Genomic DNA, 20,844 nt, shown 5'->3' with positions numbered 1-20,844 from the left:
TTTAGAACTGGAGGAAAAGAAGTGAGTAAAAAAAACGAGGTTTCTAAGCTTTTAGGACAGACCCATTATCTTCCCAGAACATATTGCAATACCCGCAAACAACAAATGAGGGCAATCTTGAGTAAAATACAACTCACTCTCCAATATTAGTAAATTAGGTCAAATGTAAGAGCTTTAAGGTTTAACAGGCTTTCAAGAGTAGGTATGGTTTCTATCCAGACACTCAAATGTCCAAATGTTGTGTTTTTGCTATTGTGAAAACACAAGTTTATACTTCTGGCACTTAAGTATCTTAATCAGCAAAACCCTTAATAGTGATATTTCTACATAATATTTATACTATGAAGACCTGAAATATATGACTTCTGCTTCAATCCACCTTCCCCCCCTCAAACTCATTCCTCATTCTTTTCTAAATCAGAAACGCAGTGTTTTTCCTCCATAAAATATAGGAAGAAAACTTTCTGGGGTACATTTTGAAATATGTGCACAAGTTGTAAAAAAGGTAAATACATTTTGATGTACCAGTTTGGCACTTCTATAATTTATCCCCAGGGGGTATCAATCTAAGAGATTAAGAAAGATGTATGCTTTTTCTATTAAAAAAAATAGAGGAGGAGGAGCAGAAGTTCCCCTTTAGTTTGTTCATTTGTTAAATCTTCAGAAAAATTTTTAAAAACTAGTATTTTAAGAAAACTTCTGAAAAGTTTTAGTGTTTCATCAGCAGTGACTGAAATTACCACTTGGATTTTTATGACAAATGAAATTTCTCAATGTATACACAATGTAATTTTTTTTTTTTTTTGGCAGCCGGCATTCAAATAGAATTTTGCCCCATGAGTTTTCTAATGTTACCTTCTAATTCCGTTTGCAATTCCCTTCAAAGGAAAAGGATGGTATAACCTTGTTAAAGGAAAAAGTTTGATATTTCTACTTAATATTATATATAAGGACAACTTTTAATTAATGAGTAATGCAGTTTATTCTTTGCTGAACTTTTTTGTGGAAACAGGTATGGCTAGGTAGGAATGACAGCACTATTTTTTTTTTAATCTTTATTGGAGTATAATTGCTCTACAATGTTGTGTTAGTTTCTGCCGTATAACAAAGTGAATCAGCTATATGTATACATATATCCCCATATCCCCTACCTCTTGCACCTCCCTCCCACCCTCCCTATCCCACCCCTCTAAGTGGTCACAAAGCACCGAGCTGATATCCCCTTGCGATGCAGCTGCTTCCAACTAGCTATTTATTTTATATTTGGTAGTGTATATATGTCAATGCTACTCTCTCACTTTGTCCCAGCTTACCCTTCCCCCTCCCCATGTCCTCAAGTCCATTGTCTATGGGAATGATAGCACTGTTAACTGAAATTCAGATTTCATAAGATAGGATGTCTAAGCACATTATTTAAAACTGTATCTCCTCATTTTTTTTTTGTTATTTTGAATTGTCTAATTTATTTCAATAGAAGATTTTTTAAAATCCCCAAATGGGGTGAAATATTTAGAAAGACATTATTAATAGTGTTAACTGCCCTAATTTATTAGAATATCATAAGCAGTACAAAATTTAAAAGAACAGCATAAAAATGAAGGACTCTCTAAGAAATAATCTTTATTTCCTGATTTAATGATGTAAAGTATTGCACTTTATTATTTCATGTAAAAAATGTAGCCAACAGTAACATACAGATATATAATTTAGTATTTATTATATGCATTTAATATACTTTTTTTTTTTGGCGGTATGCGGGCCTCTCACTGCTGTGGCCTCTCCCATTGCGGAGCACAGGCTCCGGACGCGCAGGCTCAGCGGACATGGCTCACGGGCCCAGCCACTCCGCGGCATGTGGGATCTTCCCGGACCGGGGCACGAACCCGTGTCCCCTGCATCGGCAGGCAGACTCTCAACCATTGCGCCACCAGGGAAGCGCCAATAGCTTATATTCTTAATGTATCTTTCTAGTTTACGTCTAGCATCTTGAAAAATATAATTTTTATGCATAACTGGTTTGAGAACACACAGAAAGATTTGAGTTGAATGTTATTTTCAACTATACATTCGTATTACAGGTCAATTAATTTATTCTTTTGAGAGATCACTTTTATCATTATCAATTATTTCCTGACTATCCAGTATGTATAAATTACTGTGTTCGGTGCTGAGTATATAAAGAGGTATATAAATCACAGTCCTGTTCTCTAGGAACTTAAAATTTTAAACCATCATAAACTTAAAGTGCCATTCAGTAGATTAACAAAAAGCCCATTATTATTATCTAGTAGTAGTGTGATTTCTACTAACTGCATGTATTCTCTTGTTCTAGGTAGAGAACTTCAGCATAAATTTATAAAATATTTTTGGAACCAGATTATTTAATCATGCTTTGCGTCCTACAGGAAACAGTTAAATGTAAAAAGCTCTATCCTTAATTTTAGCTTTTTTGAGCTTTAGAAATCAAATCTCTGACTTTCAGTTTTGCTTTCTCTCCATTTTAACACGGTGTCCCTTATAGAATCTCATGATTTTTCATATCAAATAAAGTGAAGGCAATTATTAGAGAGGAAGTTTCTCATGGCAGCACTTCACTGTTCGACATTTGTGAGTTGATCTTGTGATTATTTTGAGCACAAAGGATAAGATGTTATCATAATTTATCTTCTAACAAATTGCTTTTTATCAGTGAATATTTACACTCATTTAACCAACATAACTTAGTATTACCTGTATCAGGAAATATAGAATTGTTTGGAATTATGTCAGTTTACAACCCTGAATCTAGCTATTACTATTTCAGTAGACATAATACCCATTAGCTATTATTTCAGTCCTACCTGAGGAAGATAATGGGCTTCTCTGTGGTATGTCCTGTACTCATGGTCATATTTTATAGCCCAGTATACGCTGGGTCTTTTGCAATTTTAATCTAGGTTGGGAAATAAAAATATAAAACTATAGTCTTATTTTAGAGAGTTCACAGTTTATTTGGGTTCAGCATGTGGATGTGTGGAACTCTAGCAGTACGCACAGCAGAGGGACTTAGGCAGTTAAAGATAGTCCTAACGGCGTGGAGCAGCAGGAGGGGAAGTGAACAGAGACAGAGTGGATCAGGCGTGAACAGTTCTCTGTGTTGGTGTGGAGCTCGAGGTGATAGAGAATAATGGTGAAGAGAATAATGGGGCAGGGTAGTTGCATTTGGACAACAGGGATGAGCTCTTCAACAGACTGTCTGAGATTCTTGTGTTCCTGAATTCTACCTCCCATTCTCTGCTTCAACAGGTTGAATCTAAACAAGTAACAGTCTCTCCAGTAAATCAGAATTGGGGGATATTGTGATCACTATGAAAGAACCTTGGTTTATGCGCAGGAAAATATGCCAATGTAGAGGCGGCCATAATTAGGAAAAAGATAGGTGTGCAACAAAATTGCATTAGTGAAAGAAATGTATATCTTCCTCTCTTATGCAGAAATGGTATATAAGTCTGATTTAGGAATAAGATTTTCTAGTAAAAGAACGAAAGCCTAATCTAAAAATATATATATATTGAATTTAGTTATATACATTTAATATACACAAAATAAATTTCACAGAGAAGGTACTTCATTTTTAATGGCAGGAGAAATTTTTTTCTTTTTCTTTTTTAATCCTTGGATATGTCTTATGAAAAGGAAACAAATAACTAAACCCAAATGTTTAGAGTGTTGCAGAATGCCTTATGGATCTTTGACAGTACTCTAAAAATATCAGTTGTTGAATTTGGCAAAGTCTGAGAAGTGAAACTGTTTTGCCTTTTGTTTTTTCCTAACATGAAATTAAGGTTTTTCCTTTGGTGATGATTTAAAGCTCATTGAGCTTTGGATAGTTTGATCAACCTAGTTTATTAGAGCATCTCGCCATACTGTGATTTGTTTACAATCTGTATAATAGGGAACTGGAGAGAGTTCTACTCATTATTTTTTTTTATATAATTTAATTTATTTTTTATTTTTTATTTTGGCTGCACCATATGGCATGCGGGATCTTACTTAGTTCCTTGAACAGGGATGGAACCTGTGCCCCCTGCAGTGGAAACGCAGAGTCCTAACCACTGGACCACCAGGGAATTCCCCAGGTTCTCCTCTTTAAGTGTGATAGTTTAAACTGGGAGTAATTCATTGCATTCTCTACTATCTTTAGGAAACGGATTGAGACATGTATTGTAAAGGAAAGAAAAGGACCACAGCCAAGGATAAACTACTTCTGCAGAGTAATTTGCTTTGTAAACATGTAGGAAAGTGTTTAACAACGCAATTAGGGTTGTCTGTGAGATCTACTAGTCCTAGGCTTGCGACCTCTCTAAGTCCAGCTTATGGTCAGCATGTTCTTCAAATCTAGGGGACACCATTCAAATTGTATTCTATATGACTTTGGCACTTAGAAGCCATCTTGTGTGTGTGTGTGTGTGTGTGTGTGTGTGTGTGTGTGTGTGTGTGTGCCCTGCATCACAAACTCTTGATGTACCTCAGATTTTAGCTACCTGTTGGGTTCAGAAGGACTATTTCATAAAACAAAGATTTTCTATACATACTTTTTCTTTACTGCTTTAACTTTTGTTGTGGTTCTGTTTATGGTAGTTGGTTTATTTGAAGAGTGTTTGCACTTGTTAGGAATCACTGTCCTTTGTTACAAGTGTCCAGTGTCTGTAAAACCATTACTTTTTAAATATTTTGCCCATTTTTTCATCATTTCTGATGAAAAAGTAAATTCAATCCCCATTTTTCCATCTTGGCCTGAAGGGGAAATCCTGACCTCTGTCTCCCACATCTGTTCTTAGAGCCCTTGACATTTTTGTCAGCCTCATCAGACCATCTGAATCCTTGACAATTTTCTTAATCTTTCTCGGTACAGTGACTCTTTCTGGCTTCACCTATACGACTCTCCACTTTTTACTCAAGAGTTTATTAATTCATTGTTTTCTTCTAACCTAGGTTTTCATACTTCATAGATTTTGATTTGTGTGCCTGTTATTCCTCAAGTTTGTATCTGTATTACATACCTGTTCTTCATCCTTTACATGCCGCTTGGCCCTACCTCTTACTCTAGCCATTGCCATGACTGTTTTCTGAAAGCTTTGAACAGCTTTGCATAAGTACATTTGTACTACTCTTTGCCTCAGACTGGCACCTCAGACCATACTTCTGACTTTCTGTTCTGCTGTGGGCACCACTGAAGTAATTTTTCAGGGTGCAGGAACCTGCTCTGGGCTCATGAGTGCATAACCCAGAAATGTGTGGAAATTAATGACTCTGGTGGCCACCCTTGACCAATGAGTAAGGTTGATGATGGGGAAATGTTTTCCTGTTTAATCCCTTAGATTGACTCACACGCAGGGGGCCCCTGGAAGACTGAGCACCGGCTACCCCGAGGGAGTAAAGGCAGCAGCTCCGTTTCACAGCCTTGTATTGGGTTTCCTCCTCCCCAGCAATGCCATTGTCACAATCCTCTTTACTTTCTCCCCTCGACTGCTTTATCCTCCCCATTCGTTTCTATGCTACTGAAAATTGTAGAAAATAAAAAAACTCTCTTGACTAGATCTCCCAGTAAATCATACCATCTTATCCAGACTGGGTTCATTTTCTGCCAAGTGATCCAACTGGTCATCTTGTGTTTAACTGCTGCCTTAATCTTTCATGTCTTCATACTCAAAACTGGCCACCTCCACACATATTCTTACCTGAGCTGTTAAGAAGTATAAGACTTTACAAGATGAGCTTCCATATTTTCTTTCTTCAATACATCAGAATGATTTTGAACTGATTCCTCCTCTGTACAAAAAATACTTAAAATATCTTTAATATACCTCTACTTTCTAGTGTTAAAAGAAGTGACATCAATTATTAGAGTTAATTTCCCCAACTATGCTCTTGATTACCTCCAATCCTAACTTCTCAAGTCTTTACCAATCTTCTCAATCTTTTTTTAATTTCCAGTGCCTCCTTTTGCTGACTATAGCTATGTTCAGATCTCACCTGTAATGGGAGAAAACAAAACACAAAACCAAAACCCTTTTTTTTGACCCCATTATTATTATACCTATTAACCATGAGCTTTTCTTGTCTTTTGTATTCAATGGAACATTTACTGAAACAGTATTCTATTTTATTACATATTTATTCCTTAAGCCCTGACAACCTAATTTCAATCTCTACCACTTTCCAGAAACTACTGTCTTTTAAAGGTCAGTGAAGGATGAAATAATCATTAAACCTCATAGTCTTTCCTCAGGCATCCTCTCTGATCACATTCCAGCATGTTCCAGTAAATTCCAGTTTTCTTCTATGACATTGTGAAAACGTCTACCTATTTTTTTTTTTTTTTTTGCGGTATGCGGGCCTCTCACTGTTGTGGCCACTCCCGTTGCGGAGCACACGCTCCGGACGCGCAGGCTCAGCGGCCATGGCTCACGGGCCCAGCCGCTCCGCAGCATGTGGGATCTTCCCAGACCGGGGCACGAACCCGTATCCCCTGCATCGGCAGGCGGACTCTCAACCACTGCGCCACCAGGGAAGCCCTGTCTACCTATTTTAACTTCTTCCTCTTTGCAGTTCCTGATCAATACCTTATGTACTCCCTGAGTTCTCTGTAAGTTCTTTCACTGACACTGATTCTTCTCCCACACTCCATTTTTGTATTATTTCTCATTTCTTATTGTATATTTCTCCTGGACAATGAGTTGGATGTCAAATTTAACTTGTCTGCAATGGAGCTTGTCATTCCCACTGACTCCCTTCCTATCTCAGCTGTTTCTTGTAACTTCCTTGTTTTTGAACAGTAGTGCCTTTCTTTAAGACACCAGTGGATTCCTAATTCCTCTTTGTGTCTCCCATATTTGGAGAAGAGAAAGCAAGGCACTGTGATTTACATACACTATCTCATTTAATCCCCACAGTAATTCATATTTCACATATAAATAAACTAAGACCTGAAGTGGTAGGGTGAGTTGCCTAATGTCTCAGAGCTGTCTAGGGATGGGAACCATGTCTGCTGGACACTGAAATTCATATGCTTTTCAGTGTGTAACAGAATGAAGACTCTTAAACAGCAGTGTATCCTGAATCAACAAAGAAATATTCAATTATGTTTGCTACTGTATTTATTAAGGAAGGAATGAAGACAAAAATACATCTTAGAAAGACTGTGAACCTTCAACAGGAGATGAAAATAATAAAGATTTTCTGTTAAACTTTGTGTTATTAAAATGGTGTTAACCAGAATAACTCCTTTCCCAAATTCCTCAATCAAAGTTGTGTTATATACTGAGCTGTATGGTTGTGTTATATACTAAACTGGGTATATATTTACTAATGTCTTTCATGTTGAGGTCAGGGTTAGAAATAGGTTTGGGTTTTTCTTTTTAAGTATGTATTATTAATTAGATATTTATCAATGCTAAACTCAACTCAACATTTAAAGAGAATTCTTACCTCTTGGGCTTCAGAGCTAAGTTAAGTTTGATAACTGAGACAGAAGAATCTAAAGCTAAAGGGAGATCAGTAGCAGGAGTTAGTTAATAGTGTGGAAACGTCCTGTAGGTGTGCAGAGTGGGAAATTATGTGAGAGCCTGTAAGTATGGATTGTACTCTGGGCAAATGATGCATCCTCATCAGGCAACTGCACACTGAACAACTGTCGATTAAGTACCATTTTATCCAATTTAGACCTAATGAACTTGGTAGACGAGATCCCTGCTGGATTAAGGAGCAATCAGAGTCTTATTTTGGGTTCTGTGCCATCTAGGTCAAGAAGTTTCCAAAGTGTTGTGTATATTTACTTGGTACAAGAATGACACAACTTTCTTATCCTTCCTTCTGTTAATTCCTTAATAAATATTTATGGAATATTATTTGTGCTATAGGGAGTTTCCATTGGCGAGTGGTAGATAGTGAAATAAAAGACTTAGAAAACTGTTCCTTGCCTCTGAGGAGTTTTAGTTCCATTTTTGCTAATTTTCCTGAATTAGTCTGAATGACAGTTTTTTTCCTAATCAAAAGGATAAAAAGAATTTTGTTTGAGTCTAAAGACAAAGTAACTCTCTCCTCTAGCAAGAAGATTGATGAGAGGTCTTTAGTAAGAGGGAAAAGGAATGAAGACGTGAGGATGTGTTTTGACTCTGTACTCAGTCTCACCTGCCTCAGAGGTGCAATGACACTGGTTTTATTTGGAACTTTCAGGAAGGGGTCCGGATCACCATTTTGCAGGAAATGCAAAGGATGTGTCAGAAGAAGCCCATGTCTGCCTACCCTGCAGGGAGGGCTGCCCCTACTGTGCTGATGACAGCCCCTGCTTTGTCCAGGAGGATAAGTATTTGCGACTTGCTATCATCTCCTTCCAAGCCCTGTGTATGCTGCTCGACTTCGTGAGCATGCTGGTGGTCTACCGCTTTCGCAAAGCAAAGGTAAACCCAGGTACCCTGGTTACCTTTCTTTTTATTATGAAAGGTACCTTTCTTTTTATTCTGAACTGACTTCTTCTTAAGCAAGTAGAATTGTTCCAAATCCCAGTTGCTTCTCTCTTAAGTAGAAGTCTTTCTATAATATGATTGGACTAGAGTGTGAAAGCTATATTCTTCAGCTTCCCAGGAGAAATAGGAATTGAAAATGTGAAACTTTATTATAACGTTTTCTTCTACAGAATGTTTCTCCCTGTTTACCCTGAAGCTCAAGTACCTCATTGCCTTAAAGGACTCTTTTACATCATCTCTTCAGACTCTAGAAGAACTTATTTTGCCAGTTCCCAATATATTGTTAAGTTTTTCCTATGTAGAAAGCTTTGTGATACTTATTGTATTTCATTTTTATTTCTCTTAGCCATATTTGAAAAGGGTAAATGGACTCAACTATTTCTGAGCACATTATACTTTGAAGAATGAATTTATTCATGACCATACATATGGTCTTGCATTAGTATCCCAGAATGATGGTGATCCTGCACAGAGCTTATATGGCTTTTGAGAGAGGCTGTCCTTTGGTTCTGTTCTGAGGAATCAGAGAGTAGTATAAGCATTTGTATGCTTCTGAGTTGGGGGTGGAAGAAATGCCAAAATGTTCAGGGCAAAGCTTTCTGGGGAGCTGTCTTCAGTTGGTCACCCAATTAACTGTATGCAGCCAGTGTTGTGTCAGAACTTGTGGTTCTGTTGCTTTTGGAAACGTATTTGTGCCATTGAAAAGAAAAACAAAACTTAAAGTTTCCACCTTTTCTGAATTTATATGACCCCTTCATGTTAGCAAAGTTGTAGAGATCGGTTTAGATTACAGAACTCATTGAAAGTATAAAGTGTTCCCATTAGAAATTAAAAAAAGAAAACAACTCTCGGTGAATGGCATGTGTTACAAAGCCTCAAATTAACATTAAAAAAACCCACCTCTTTTGAGATTCTAGGAGAATGTATCCATTATGTTAATGTTATAGACTTTAATAGTTATTTTAAATAGTTTCATTAACAGAAGCATACAACAAATTAGAATCAAACTTTATATCAGCAAGAAAGTGCAAACTGGCAAATTGCTCTTCATTTAACCAATACTTGTCATTCTTTTGCAACAAAATATGTATTATATGTTAGATTGTATATATAATAAAGTAGCTGGCAAGTGGAATTGGGAAATATATAACCACTGTTACCTAGATAAAATTAATTGCTTATTAAAAAGTCTATCACTGGCAGAGCAGGTAGAATTGAAAGGTCTATTTAATAAACTGCTCTGAAGTATCTCTATATAATGTAACTCATTTACACAGTGGATACCACAAAATTCTTTATGAATTTTAATTGATTTTAATCATTAATGATTGTTGTGCTAAATTGAGTTAGTGATATATGACGGTAGAATATTACACAGGATATTAAAAAACTAAGATAGTGCTTGCTAGACCAATGTCTTAATCTATGGTAATGTTACTTAACATTTCCAAAGTTATTAACCTTTTGAATTTCTCTGCACCTTCATATGAAATGCTGCTTTACAGGGCTATCGTGAGAATAGATATCTTTACATATCATTTGGTGAAATTTCTATAGATACAAACTAGTTGGAATACATAAATTAGACATTATCTAGTTTTAAGATGGTCACCTTTTGAAGAATCAGTTGGTTTTCACAGAATGTGACATAAGGGAGAGAGATTTTTAGGAAAGAAGTTTAAAAAGTCAGTGAACATAGGTCTCATATAGTGAGGAAAGGAAACATTTGGTGAAATTTTCTCTTCCTATTTCAGTTACCAAAAGCAATGGATTAATTGTAAAAGCGATAAACCATTTCCAGGATAGAGATTGCATATTTAGGGCATGTAGACTTTGGCTTTGCTTTTTCACATGCCTTTGCAACATTTCTTTGGATTAAGCAAAAAACTGATGACCCCTCTTGGAGCAAAGTTGATGTTTTCCTTATGAGTTTCCCATTACATTCTTTACCCACTGATAATTAAAAGAACAAAACCCACATAATGTGTCAATGTACGTCTATTCTGACAAAAGAGAAAAAAACCTTAGTTGCAATATAGAAGTAACATTGCGGACAAGTGTGTAGACTCTGGAACCAGATAATTTAGCCTAATTATGAGTATTTTAAGTTAAAGAGGTTTGCTCATGCCTAAAATATCAACTCTGCAGTTGGTAGTTACCAACGATCATTGGTCGAAGGTTAGTTAACATTTTATCATTTTAAACAACACTAGATTCTGCTAAATTTTGGGGTGAGGCTGGTGATAACAATGCCACAAAGAGTAAATTAAATTTTACTCTGCACAAACATTTAGGGAAATAACTATATACATTTGCCTTTGTCCCCTGGGTTAAAGATTAAATCTGTCAATAAACTGTGAGTGATTTTAAACCCAGTAAGGTCTTCTAAAGCAACAGCAGTTTTTACAACAGTATTTTAAAGATTCTGAATATTAAATATTTGGAACTTATTTCTATTTTTATTTTTTTTTACCAAATATTATGACAAGTCACATCTTTTTCTATTAGCTATTCTGAAGAGGGAGCATAGTTTCTTACAGCTTAATAATGTGAAGTGTTAGTACAATTTATTTTCAAGTGAAAATTTGAATGAAAAGAAGGTACACTGGAAGGAACAGCAGCTTATTCCACTTCTGAAAATAATCTTTTGCTTGATTTATTCTTAGTAAATTTTAGCATGTTTTGTTTGAGCTTAGTGGTTTGGAAAAAATAGTGATAGTCATTTTTTAAAGTGAACATACTGCAGCTTGTATTTTCCCTTCCAGACCTGTAATAGTTCTTTTTTTAAATTAGAAATTAATTGACAGGTGATTTTATAACTGCTCATTTTTGGTTTGGAAAATTAGATGTTTTAATGTAGAGTGTGGCTGAAATTCTACTAGGCTAATTATGATGTTTTAATGCTTATTTTGTTGGAAAAAAAGGAGATGTATTACTTTTTTATTGTGGTAAAATATACGTAACATAAAATTTACCATTTTCTACCATCTGAAAGTGTACAATTAAGTGGCATTAAGTACATTCACATCACTGTGCAACCATCACCACTATTCATTTCCAGAACTTTTGCATCATCCCAAACCAAACTCTGTAACCATTAAACAACTCCCTATTCCCCTAACCCCTGGTAACCTTTATTCTACTTTCTGCCTCTATAAATTTGTCTTTTCAGAGTACCTCATATAAGTGGATATACTATTTGTCCTTTTGTTTTTGGCTTATTTCACCTAGCATAATGTTTTAAAGGTTTACCTATGTTTTAGCATGTATCAGAACTTCATTTCTTTTAATTGATGAATAGTATTCCATTGTGTGTATTTACCACATTTCATTTATCTGTTTATCTGTTGAAAGAGTTGTTTCTACCTTTTGGTTATTGTAAATAATGCTGTTGTGAACATTGGTGTACAAGTATTTGGTTGAGTCCCTGATTTCAGTTATTTGTATATAACCTAGGAGTAGAATTGTTGAATCACACAGTCATTCTGTGTTTAACTTTTTGAGGAACTACCCAACTGTTTTTCACAGAGGCCAGGCCATTTGATATTTTCACCAACAATTCATGAGGGTTCCAATTCCTTCACATCCTCACTAACACTTGTTATTTTCTGTTTTTGTTTTATAATAGCCATCCTAATGAATCTGAAGTGAATTCTCATTGTGGTTTTGATTTGCATTTTCCTAGATATTAGTGGCAGTTGAGCATCTTTTCATGTGCTTATTGGTATATCTTCTTTGCAGAAATGGCTCTTCAAGTCTTTTGTTCACTTTTGAATTTGTTGATTCTTCATTGCTGAGTTGTAGGAGTTCTTTATGTATTCTGAATATTACACTTATCACATAGATGATTTGGAAATATTTTCTCCCATCCTATGGGTTGTCTTTTCATTCTATTGATAGTGTCCTTTGATGCCCCAAAGTTTTTAATTTTGATAAAGTTCAATTTACCTACGTTTTCTTTGGTTGCCTGTACTTTTGGTGTCATATCTGAGAAATCATTGCCAAAGCCAATATCATGAAGCTTTCCTGCTGTGTTTTTTTTCTAGGAGTTTAATAGTTTTAGGCCTTATATCAGACTTCAATCCATTTTTAGTTAATTTTTGTATATGTTATACGTTAGGGGCCCAACTTCATTCTTTTGCATTTGGATGCCTAGTTTTCTCAGCACTATTTGTTGAAGAGAATATCTTTTCCCCATTGTGTGGTCTTGACACTCTTATCAAAAATCATTTGACCACACACATGTGGGTTTATTTCTGGGCTCTCTATGCTGTTCCATTTGGTCTATGCCTTTATGTCATGATCACACTGTTTTGATTACTGTAGTTTTGTAGTAAGTTTTGAAATTAGGAAGTGTGAGGCCTCCAAATTTATTCTTCTTTTCAAGGTCGTTTTGGGTCCCTTAAGATTCATGGAATTTTCATGAATTTTAGAATGTGTTTTTCTATTTATGGGAGGGAGGTGCAGCATAATACATGAAAAGGAGTAGAATGGTTAGAAACCAAGAGCTAGTACCTTCAATGCAGCTAGCTGTAGGGGTATTATGGAAGATCCATAGTGGTTTACAAATTTTTTTCTTAAACCTGTTCTAATACTGGCTAACTACTACACTCAACATAAGATGATGTTATATATTTCTGTCAATTTATGGTAGACAATATTTCCCTCAATTTCCATTTTCCTAAGGGCTACAATGTTGATCTTGACTCTTACCAGATATTTTAACTCTACTGAACTAATAAAATATCACACAATATCACAACAATAATATTTTCACTCCCCTTTATTGAATATGAATGAGAAATTTGGTACTTTTATTTTCCTCATTTCCCCCTTCCCATTTTATTAAAATTTAATCTATGATTAATTTGCATCAATTTTCAGTAAAAACCATCATTAGTTTCAAAGGAAAAGCAGTTTAGTATATTTTGGCTTTCACTCCATTTAAATTTATCATTTAGTCTTCTTCCTAGATATTTATTTGGTTTAGTTGCTTATCATAAAACCTTTCCAAATGTGGTTTTTTGCCTTTGAGTTCTGACTTTTGACTAATCTTTTATCATTATTAGATATCTATATCTTCAAATAGTTTGTTTGGAAAAGGGTAGTTTTGTACCTATGTTACATCTGAACTCCCACCCACCGACTGTGGCTTTTACAGGACAGCCCCTTGGCTAGGGGGAGCACTTGGGGGTTACTGTCTTTTTCTTTTAAAGCTCTATTATTGCTGCTTCATTTATCTTTTAGAATTGAACATTTTGGACAATTTCCAGGATTGCCCACTTTTTGTCTCTTATGGAACAAAATCTCCCATCTGAATGCTTATTGACTTCTTTCTTTACTTTTACCATCATAATATGGTTCTTCCTCCTTGCGTTTGCAAAAAATATGATCCATACTCTCAAATTTCAGACTGAGCTTTCTTCTGATACTGGGAAGTCTCTTGTGTGTTAGTTCTTATGTTATCTCTTCTGCTCTAGTTTTTCTAGGCTTCACTTTTAGGACTTCCTGTTAAATACAGGTTGGGTCTCCAGACTTTCTTTTTTAAAATGTTCTCACTGTATTGTATTTTAAGTGTTTCCTCTATGTTTTGAGAAGCTATTTAAGTTTGTCTTCTATTTTACTCTTCCAGTTTTTAGCGCTGTCTAAGCTGCTGTACCCTACCTTCGTGATATTCTAAAATCCACCTGTTTTTAATCTCTGTACAATTGTTCCTTATGGTTTACCTCCATTTTTACAAAGGTTTGGGGTCAAAAAACTTGAGGCAAATCCTAGTGATTTCATATTCTAGTTATGTGACCCTAAGGTTGCATAGTTATATACCTAATCAGCAAGTCAGTTAGTCTCTCTAAATGGCCTTTATCTTATGTAAAAATGGGGACATTCAAGAATTTGGAAAACAACAACAGCAATAGTGTATGTACTCTAAAATCAAGCCTGATTAATGTAGTAAGCAGTTCGGGAGGATTGAATCTACAAATAGGAACCTTATCGTACTAGCTAATGTGAGATAAATTTTTTTATGTCTTATGTGTATGAAAGGACTCATTCATTGAAAGGATTTCTGGACCATTCCAAGAGTTACCAAAGGGGAAAGTATCACAACTTTTAATTCTACACTTTTGTTCTTATGGGGGGTAAGAAGAATTAAGTAAAAGGTTATATCATTTGTAATGAAATGGTTGATTTTGTAACATGATGCCTGATATTATTTGCATAATTTTTTCTTTCCATGAAATATATTTAAACATATATATGAAGAAACTTGAAGTGCTAGGCTTGAAAGTTAGAGAAGTATAATCATGCTTTCTGAATTACCATTCAAATAATCTTCTTTAGGACATAAGAAGCCTGAAAAGGCCCAGCCGCAACATTACAATTAGGTGCAGGGCAGCATGTGATCAAGGAAGCATATGCTAAGCGTCTCTATTCCAAACATTAATGCCACTGTGCCCAAAGTGTTAGGGCTTCACATATTTTAGTCTTGAAAGATTTCCAGGCTTTAAAGCCTTCCTATTTAAAATACAGATACTGTTTAAGTAAGATTAGTCATCGTTCTAATGATGAGTGGGACTTGAGCTAAAACATGATTGCCACCTCCCATCAGTTTATTGGAGCACTGTGTTAAAAAGGGTTCCAATGCAGCAAATGGATTTATTCTGAGAAGTGATTGTTTTATTGGCTAACTTTAGCAGCCATAGGTATTATCAGGGAAACTAATGACATATGTACCACATGTTTGTCACTCCTTGACTAGGAGTTTCAGGCTCAGGGGACAAGTGAAGGAAGAAAAACTACCGATATAGGATGTTGGAGGGCCTTTGTGGTAAGCGCAGCCATAAAACCGTTTTGTCTAGGGATGACCCACTTCTTAAAGAATTATATCAAAATTCAGGGTTTCTACAGATGATGAACTGCTCTATCTATTCAAGATATAATGGATTTACTAGGAGTTATCCCATTCCATAATTTACTAGCCAGTTCTCAAGTAGTTTGAACTTGACACAGTCTGAAATGTATTTTGACAGGTGCTTTTCCCTAAATATTTAAAGGCAAGTGTATTTCAAATAGAATGTAATGCTTTCAACTCTTACTCATTTTTACTTTTCCTCTGAGAAATATGTGTGGTGTATTATTAATACAAGTGCCCTAAGAAATTTGATCTTAAAAAATTACGGCCTTTATTCCAGCACACAACTTGTATCCCCCAATGTATTTTGTTAACATGAAAATATTTTATGAGCTCTGAGTAGCGCTTAGTCTCCCAGCTCAAGTTTAGAGTTTCAAATCTTTTCTTCCTCTTGTTACTGTGGAAATTATTTAACTCGTTTGTAGGTTACCTTTCCTTAAAGCTGCTTTTATTAGTGGTAAGGAATGTCTACTTTTTCTGGTCACTAGGCTTTCGAATTGTAAAGGGTGAGCTTTAGGACTAAGTCTAGCATTTAAACAATTAAAGCAAAATTAAAAAGCAAATTGGAGAAAAGTGTTTTGATACGATATGATAGTGAAGGATTAACATTCTTACTCTAAAAACAGACAAAACCCTCTTAGGAATCAATATGAAATAGAAAAATATCCAATAGAAAAACAGGCAGAGAATATCCATCAGCAGTTGGTAAAACAACAACAACATAAAATATATATTCTCTATATCCATGAGTAATAAAAAAATGCAAATGAAAACAATGACATGTACTTTTATAACAATAATAATTCTCTGTGTTGGTGAAGGCGTTAGGAACTAGGTGTTTCCATACATTGCTGATGGTTGTGTAAATTAGTAGAAACTTTGGGATGAGGTTTGGGATTATGTGTAATAAACATAAAAATGCACAGTAGTTTCAATTCTAGAAGTCTGTACTAAAGAAATCATACAGGTGCACAAGGACTTACAAATATAGTCATAGGTGTATGTATGTGCATTACAGTGCTATTTATAGTACAAACAAACTGGGAACAATTAAGTGTTCAAAATTGGGTTAGGTCATCCATGCATTTAAATATGGGGCCATAAAAGTGATCGTGTAGAATACTAAATGATGGGAGAAAATGGTTTTAATATAGTTACTTAGTTCATCAGCACATTTCCACCGTTTTTTGAAGTTTTAGTTTAGTACTCTCCATTTTTCATCTTTCCCTCTCCTTTTCTTCTCATTCCATCCCTTTCTGCCTGCCTCCCTCCATTCCTTCTTTCCATTCATCATCCATCTGCTGAGCATCTGTTGAGTGCTTGGAACTATTACCCATACTGGGAATGCAGTGATGAACAGGACAAATAATATCTGTGCTCTTAAGGGGTTGATATTCCAGTGTGGGGCTGGTAGTCATAGACAATAAAAGAAAAATAAAGAAGAATATATCAGGTGGCTAGCAAGTGCTGTGCTCAGAGTGAAATATATAAAATGAAAGGCTGTGACTTTGGAATAGAATTCTTATGGCCACCATGTAAGTTGGTATTATCCTCATTTTATATTTGAATAAGCAAAAGCATAGAGAATTTAAGAAACCCATTCATTGTTACTTAGGGAATCTAGGATTACCAGTTCATGTCTGTTTGACTTTATAACTCATTTTTGCTCTTAACTACTGTGCTATACTATCTGTCATATGTTTACAGTGCAATTTTTTCTTAAATTTTAAAAAGTAGACCTCGCCAACTCTGGCCCCAATGTAATAATCCAAGTTCTAGGCCTGCATGCATTCTTCGTTTTTCCTCATACCCTTATGCCTTATCAAAACTTTACATGTCCAATGCGTCATTCTTGCTAGGTGCCTACTAGTTAACTGAATAAATTAAGTTCTTGCGTGGTACCATTTAAATGGATTTATATGTTCCTTGTCTCTGCTCATTTGTGTTACTACACAGTTTTGCAATTTTTTTTTAAAGTTGACTCACAAGACACTTCTTTTTTTTTTTTTTGGCTGCGTGGGCTCTTCATTGTGGTGCATGGGCTTCTCTATAGTGTGGCGTGCGGGCTTCAGTGCCCACAGGCTCAGTAGTTGCGGTGCGCGGGCTTAGTTACCCCTCGGCATGTGGGATCTTAGTTCCTCGACCAGGGATCGAACCCGTGTCCCCTGCATTGGAAAGTGGATTCTTAACCACTGAACCACCAGGGAAGTCCCCAGTTTTGCACTGTAATGGCATCCTTTAATGCTTTAACCCAAGGAGCAACTCATATGTAATGGTTTAGGGGTATGTATGTATATGTGTGTATGTGTATGAATGTATATGAATGTCAGGGTGGTGGTTAGGGTACATATGGGAAGAAAAATAGTGTAGCTGAAGAGATTTCTTTCTTTCTGTGCTTCTTAAGAAATATCATTTAAATAACTTCCTACTCCATCCGGTGGCAGCGGTACTAATTATGAGTTACGAAAACAGCTAGAGTGAATATAACATATTTGTGTATGCCTTAAGAGACACAAAATGCTTAATGATTACCAAAACTCGATTCCTCTTTTGAGGCACTTACGTTTACTTATGCTTATTTGAGTGGTAAAGCCAGTTACATATTAAGTATGCTAAAAATAACTTTAAAAATTAATGTACTAGTATACTGAATTGCTTGCCAGTTGAAAAATATTCTGAGAGACCAATCTGTCTTTTCTAAATTCCTTAGATCTTCATTTTTAAAGCCCATTCAAATATCATGTAGGCAAAGTACTTTGCACAATTATAAACTAAGGCCTTTAGTAACTATTCCATGAACATTTAGCTAGATTTTAAAAGATGATTTTGATACTGGCTTGCCCATGAGAGGCTCACAATCTAATGGGGAAATGAATATAAGGAAATATAAGGTATATGAAAACAAGTACTACAGTTTATTGCGTGCTTGACAGGGCAGTAGGGAATAGTCATTAAGGTCATAGGCTCCAGAGTCCCTTTATGTAGGTGCCTCTCCTGGCCTCACACAAAGGAGTTCCTCAACCTTAGGTTAAGTTACCAGCCTCTCTTTGTCTCAGTTTCCTTTTCTGTAATATGGGGACAATAATAATAAATCTAATAATAATGAGTCTCATAATAATAAATCTCATAGGGTTATGGTAAAGATTAAAGTGTGTGGAATGCTTATAAACTTATTACAGCTAATGATCTGTGGAGAATGCTCAGTAAATGTTAGCCATTAATAGGGGTATGTTCAGAATATGACAGCATAAAATAAGAGTGGTTGAGGGTGGTGTGAGAAGACTTCCAAGAAGATGGGACACATGGGAAGAATCTTGAAAAGTGCATTTCATTTCACAGACAGATAGGAGGTAAGAGGGACAGGCTAGGCTGAGAGACAGACATGTATGCAAAGACGTTACAGAGCCCAGGATACATTCAGGGAAGTTGAAATATTTCAGTATGAATCCTGAAAAGCCTGACGAAGCATTGTGGACTTTATCCTGTAGGCATTGGAGGTAAATTGTTGAGCTGGCAAAGGATGTTAGACATATGGGTCTGGCACCATAGAAGCAAACTTGGAAGTCACTCTTTCATTTATTCAGTGTTTTTTGAGGGTGCACTAAGTTCCCAGGCATTGTTTATGGATAGTGAACAAAACAGGATGGTCTGTAATCCTATGATCGGAGTTCAAAGTCTTGTGGGGCAAAGATAAGTGAGTAAATGAATGAGTAAGTGCTGGTAAGTGCTATGAAGGAAAGTAACAGAGTAAAATGAGGGAGGATAATGGGGTTGGGGAGACTGTTTAGGAGGACGTCCCGGAGTCAGTGTCATTTAATCTGAGGTCTCAGGGATAACCAGGAGGCAGAGAACAAGGACAGGAGAGCATTCCAGGGAGAGAAAAACCACATCTTTAATGTACCCATGTGTGAAGAAGCTTGGAGTGTCCTAGGAAGTGAAGGAGGCCAGCATGGCTAGCAAATCATAGCAGAGTGGAGAGAGATGAGCTCAGAGAGAGTCAGGTGCCAGGCATTCAGAGTTCTATAGGCCAGAGTGAAGTGTGTTATTTTATTTGAAGTGCAGTCAGAAGCCACTGAAGGATTTGAAGCAGAGGGATAAATGCTCTCATTTAGGTAGTAAACTAATTTCTCTAGCTGCTCTGCAGAGAATAGATTAGTAAGGGGCAATGATGTAAAAGTGGGGGCAATGATAAGAGGCCTACTGAATTAGTCTAGGTAAGAGACAGCGGTGGCCCTGGGATGGAGACGAGTGCCTAATTTGAGATACATTTGGAGGTAGAATTGACGGGACCTGCTGATGGACTTGATGTGAGAGGTGAAGAAAAAACAAAAATCAAATTTGATCCCTTCAGGTTTTATAGCTTGGGGAACTGGGTAAAGAGTGGTGCTATAGGACTTCTCTGGTGGTGCAGTGGTTAAGAATCTGCCTCCCAATGCAGGGGACACGGGTTCGAGCCCTGGTCCAGGAAGATCCCACATGCTGCGAAGCAACTAACCCATGAACCACAACTACTGAGCCTGCGCTCTAGAGCCTGCGAGCCACGACTCCTGAGCCCACATGCCTAGAGCCCATGTCCAGCAACAAGAGAAGCCACTGCAATGAGAAGCCCACGCACCACTATGAAGAGTAGCCCCCGCTCACCGCAACCAGAGAAAGCTCGCACGCAGCAATGAAGACCCAACGCAGCCAAAAATAATTAAATAAATAAAATAAAATTTTTTTTTAAAAAGTGGTGCTATCTACTAAAATTAAGAAAATGTGGGACTTCCCTGGCGGTCCAGTGGTTAAGACTCTGCGCTTCCATTGCAGGGGGAGCAGGTTCGATCCCTGGATGGGGCAGTAAGATCCCGCATGCCGTGCTGTGTGGCCAAAAAATTTAAAAAAGAAAAAAAAAAGTGAAATACTGGAAAGAGAGTGGTTTGAAGGGTAAGGGAAGGAAAAATCAAGAGTTCCATTTTGGACATAAGTTCAGCTGTTGTTGCCAAGTTAGCACATAAAAAACATGATGCCCAATTAAATTTGAATTTTAGATCAACCATGAATAATGTTTTAGTATACGTCTGTGACAAATATTGCATACTAATACTAAAACATCCTTTTTTGTTTATATGAGTTATTTTTCTGGCAACCCTGATGGTTCAGCCACCTGTGAGAAGTCAAAGTGGAGATGTCAGGTGGGCAGTTAGATATATGAGTTGGAAGCTGAGTGCAGGAGTTAGGCTAGAGTTTAGGAGTTATAAGCTGGGAGACATAGGAATCTAAAGTTGTGACTTAGGAAATGTACAAAGAAGAAAAAGAAGAGAATGCTCAGGACTGAACTCTTCAACATTTTGAAGAAAAAGTAAAATACAGGAACTCTTTTTGAATAATTGAGGAGTGGCCAAAGAGATTAGAGGGATGGCAGGTCGGAGTCATATTACAGAATCC

The 20,844-nt window shown here is 36.4% G+C and overlaps 1 protein-coding gene across 1 annotated transcript in view; it reads left to right on the top strand.

The window, feature by feature from the left end:
- GPR158 (G protein-coupled receptor 158) overlaps window positions 1–20,844 on the top strand; it is a gene marked incomplete at both ends in the record, with an annotated part of 307,652 nt that overhangs the window by 158,334 nt on the left and 128,474 nt on the right. The window contains one exon of the mRNA XM_079701301.1: window positions 8,218–8,441. Coding sequence (XP_079557427.1) covers window positions 8,218–8,441 — 224 coding nt within the window. The remainder of the gene's footprint in view (window positions 1–8,217; window positions 8,442–20,844) is intronic.

Source organism: Hyperoodon ampullatus (assembly GCF_949752795.1).
Source record: "Hyperoodon ampullatus genome assembly, chromosome: 3".
Classification (NCBI taxonomy): Eukaryota; Metazoa; Chordata; class Mammalia; order Artiodactyla; family Ziphiidae; genus Hyperoodon; species Hyperoodon ampullatus.
This window is presented reverse-complemented; position numbering and strand designations above follow the sequence as displayed.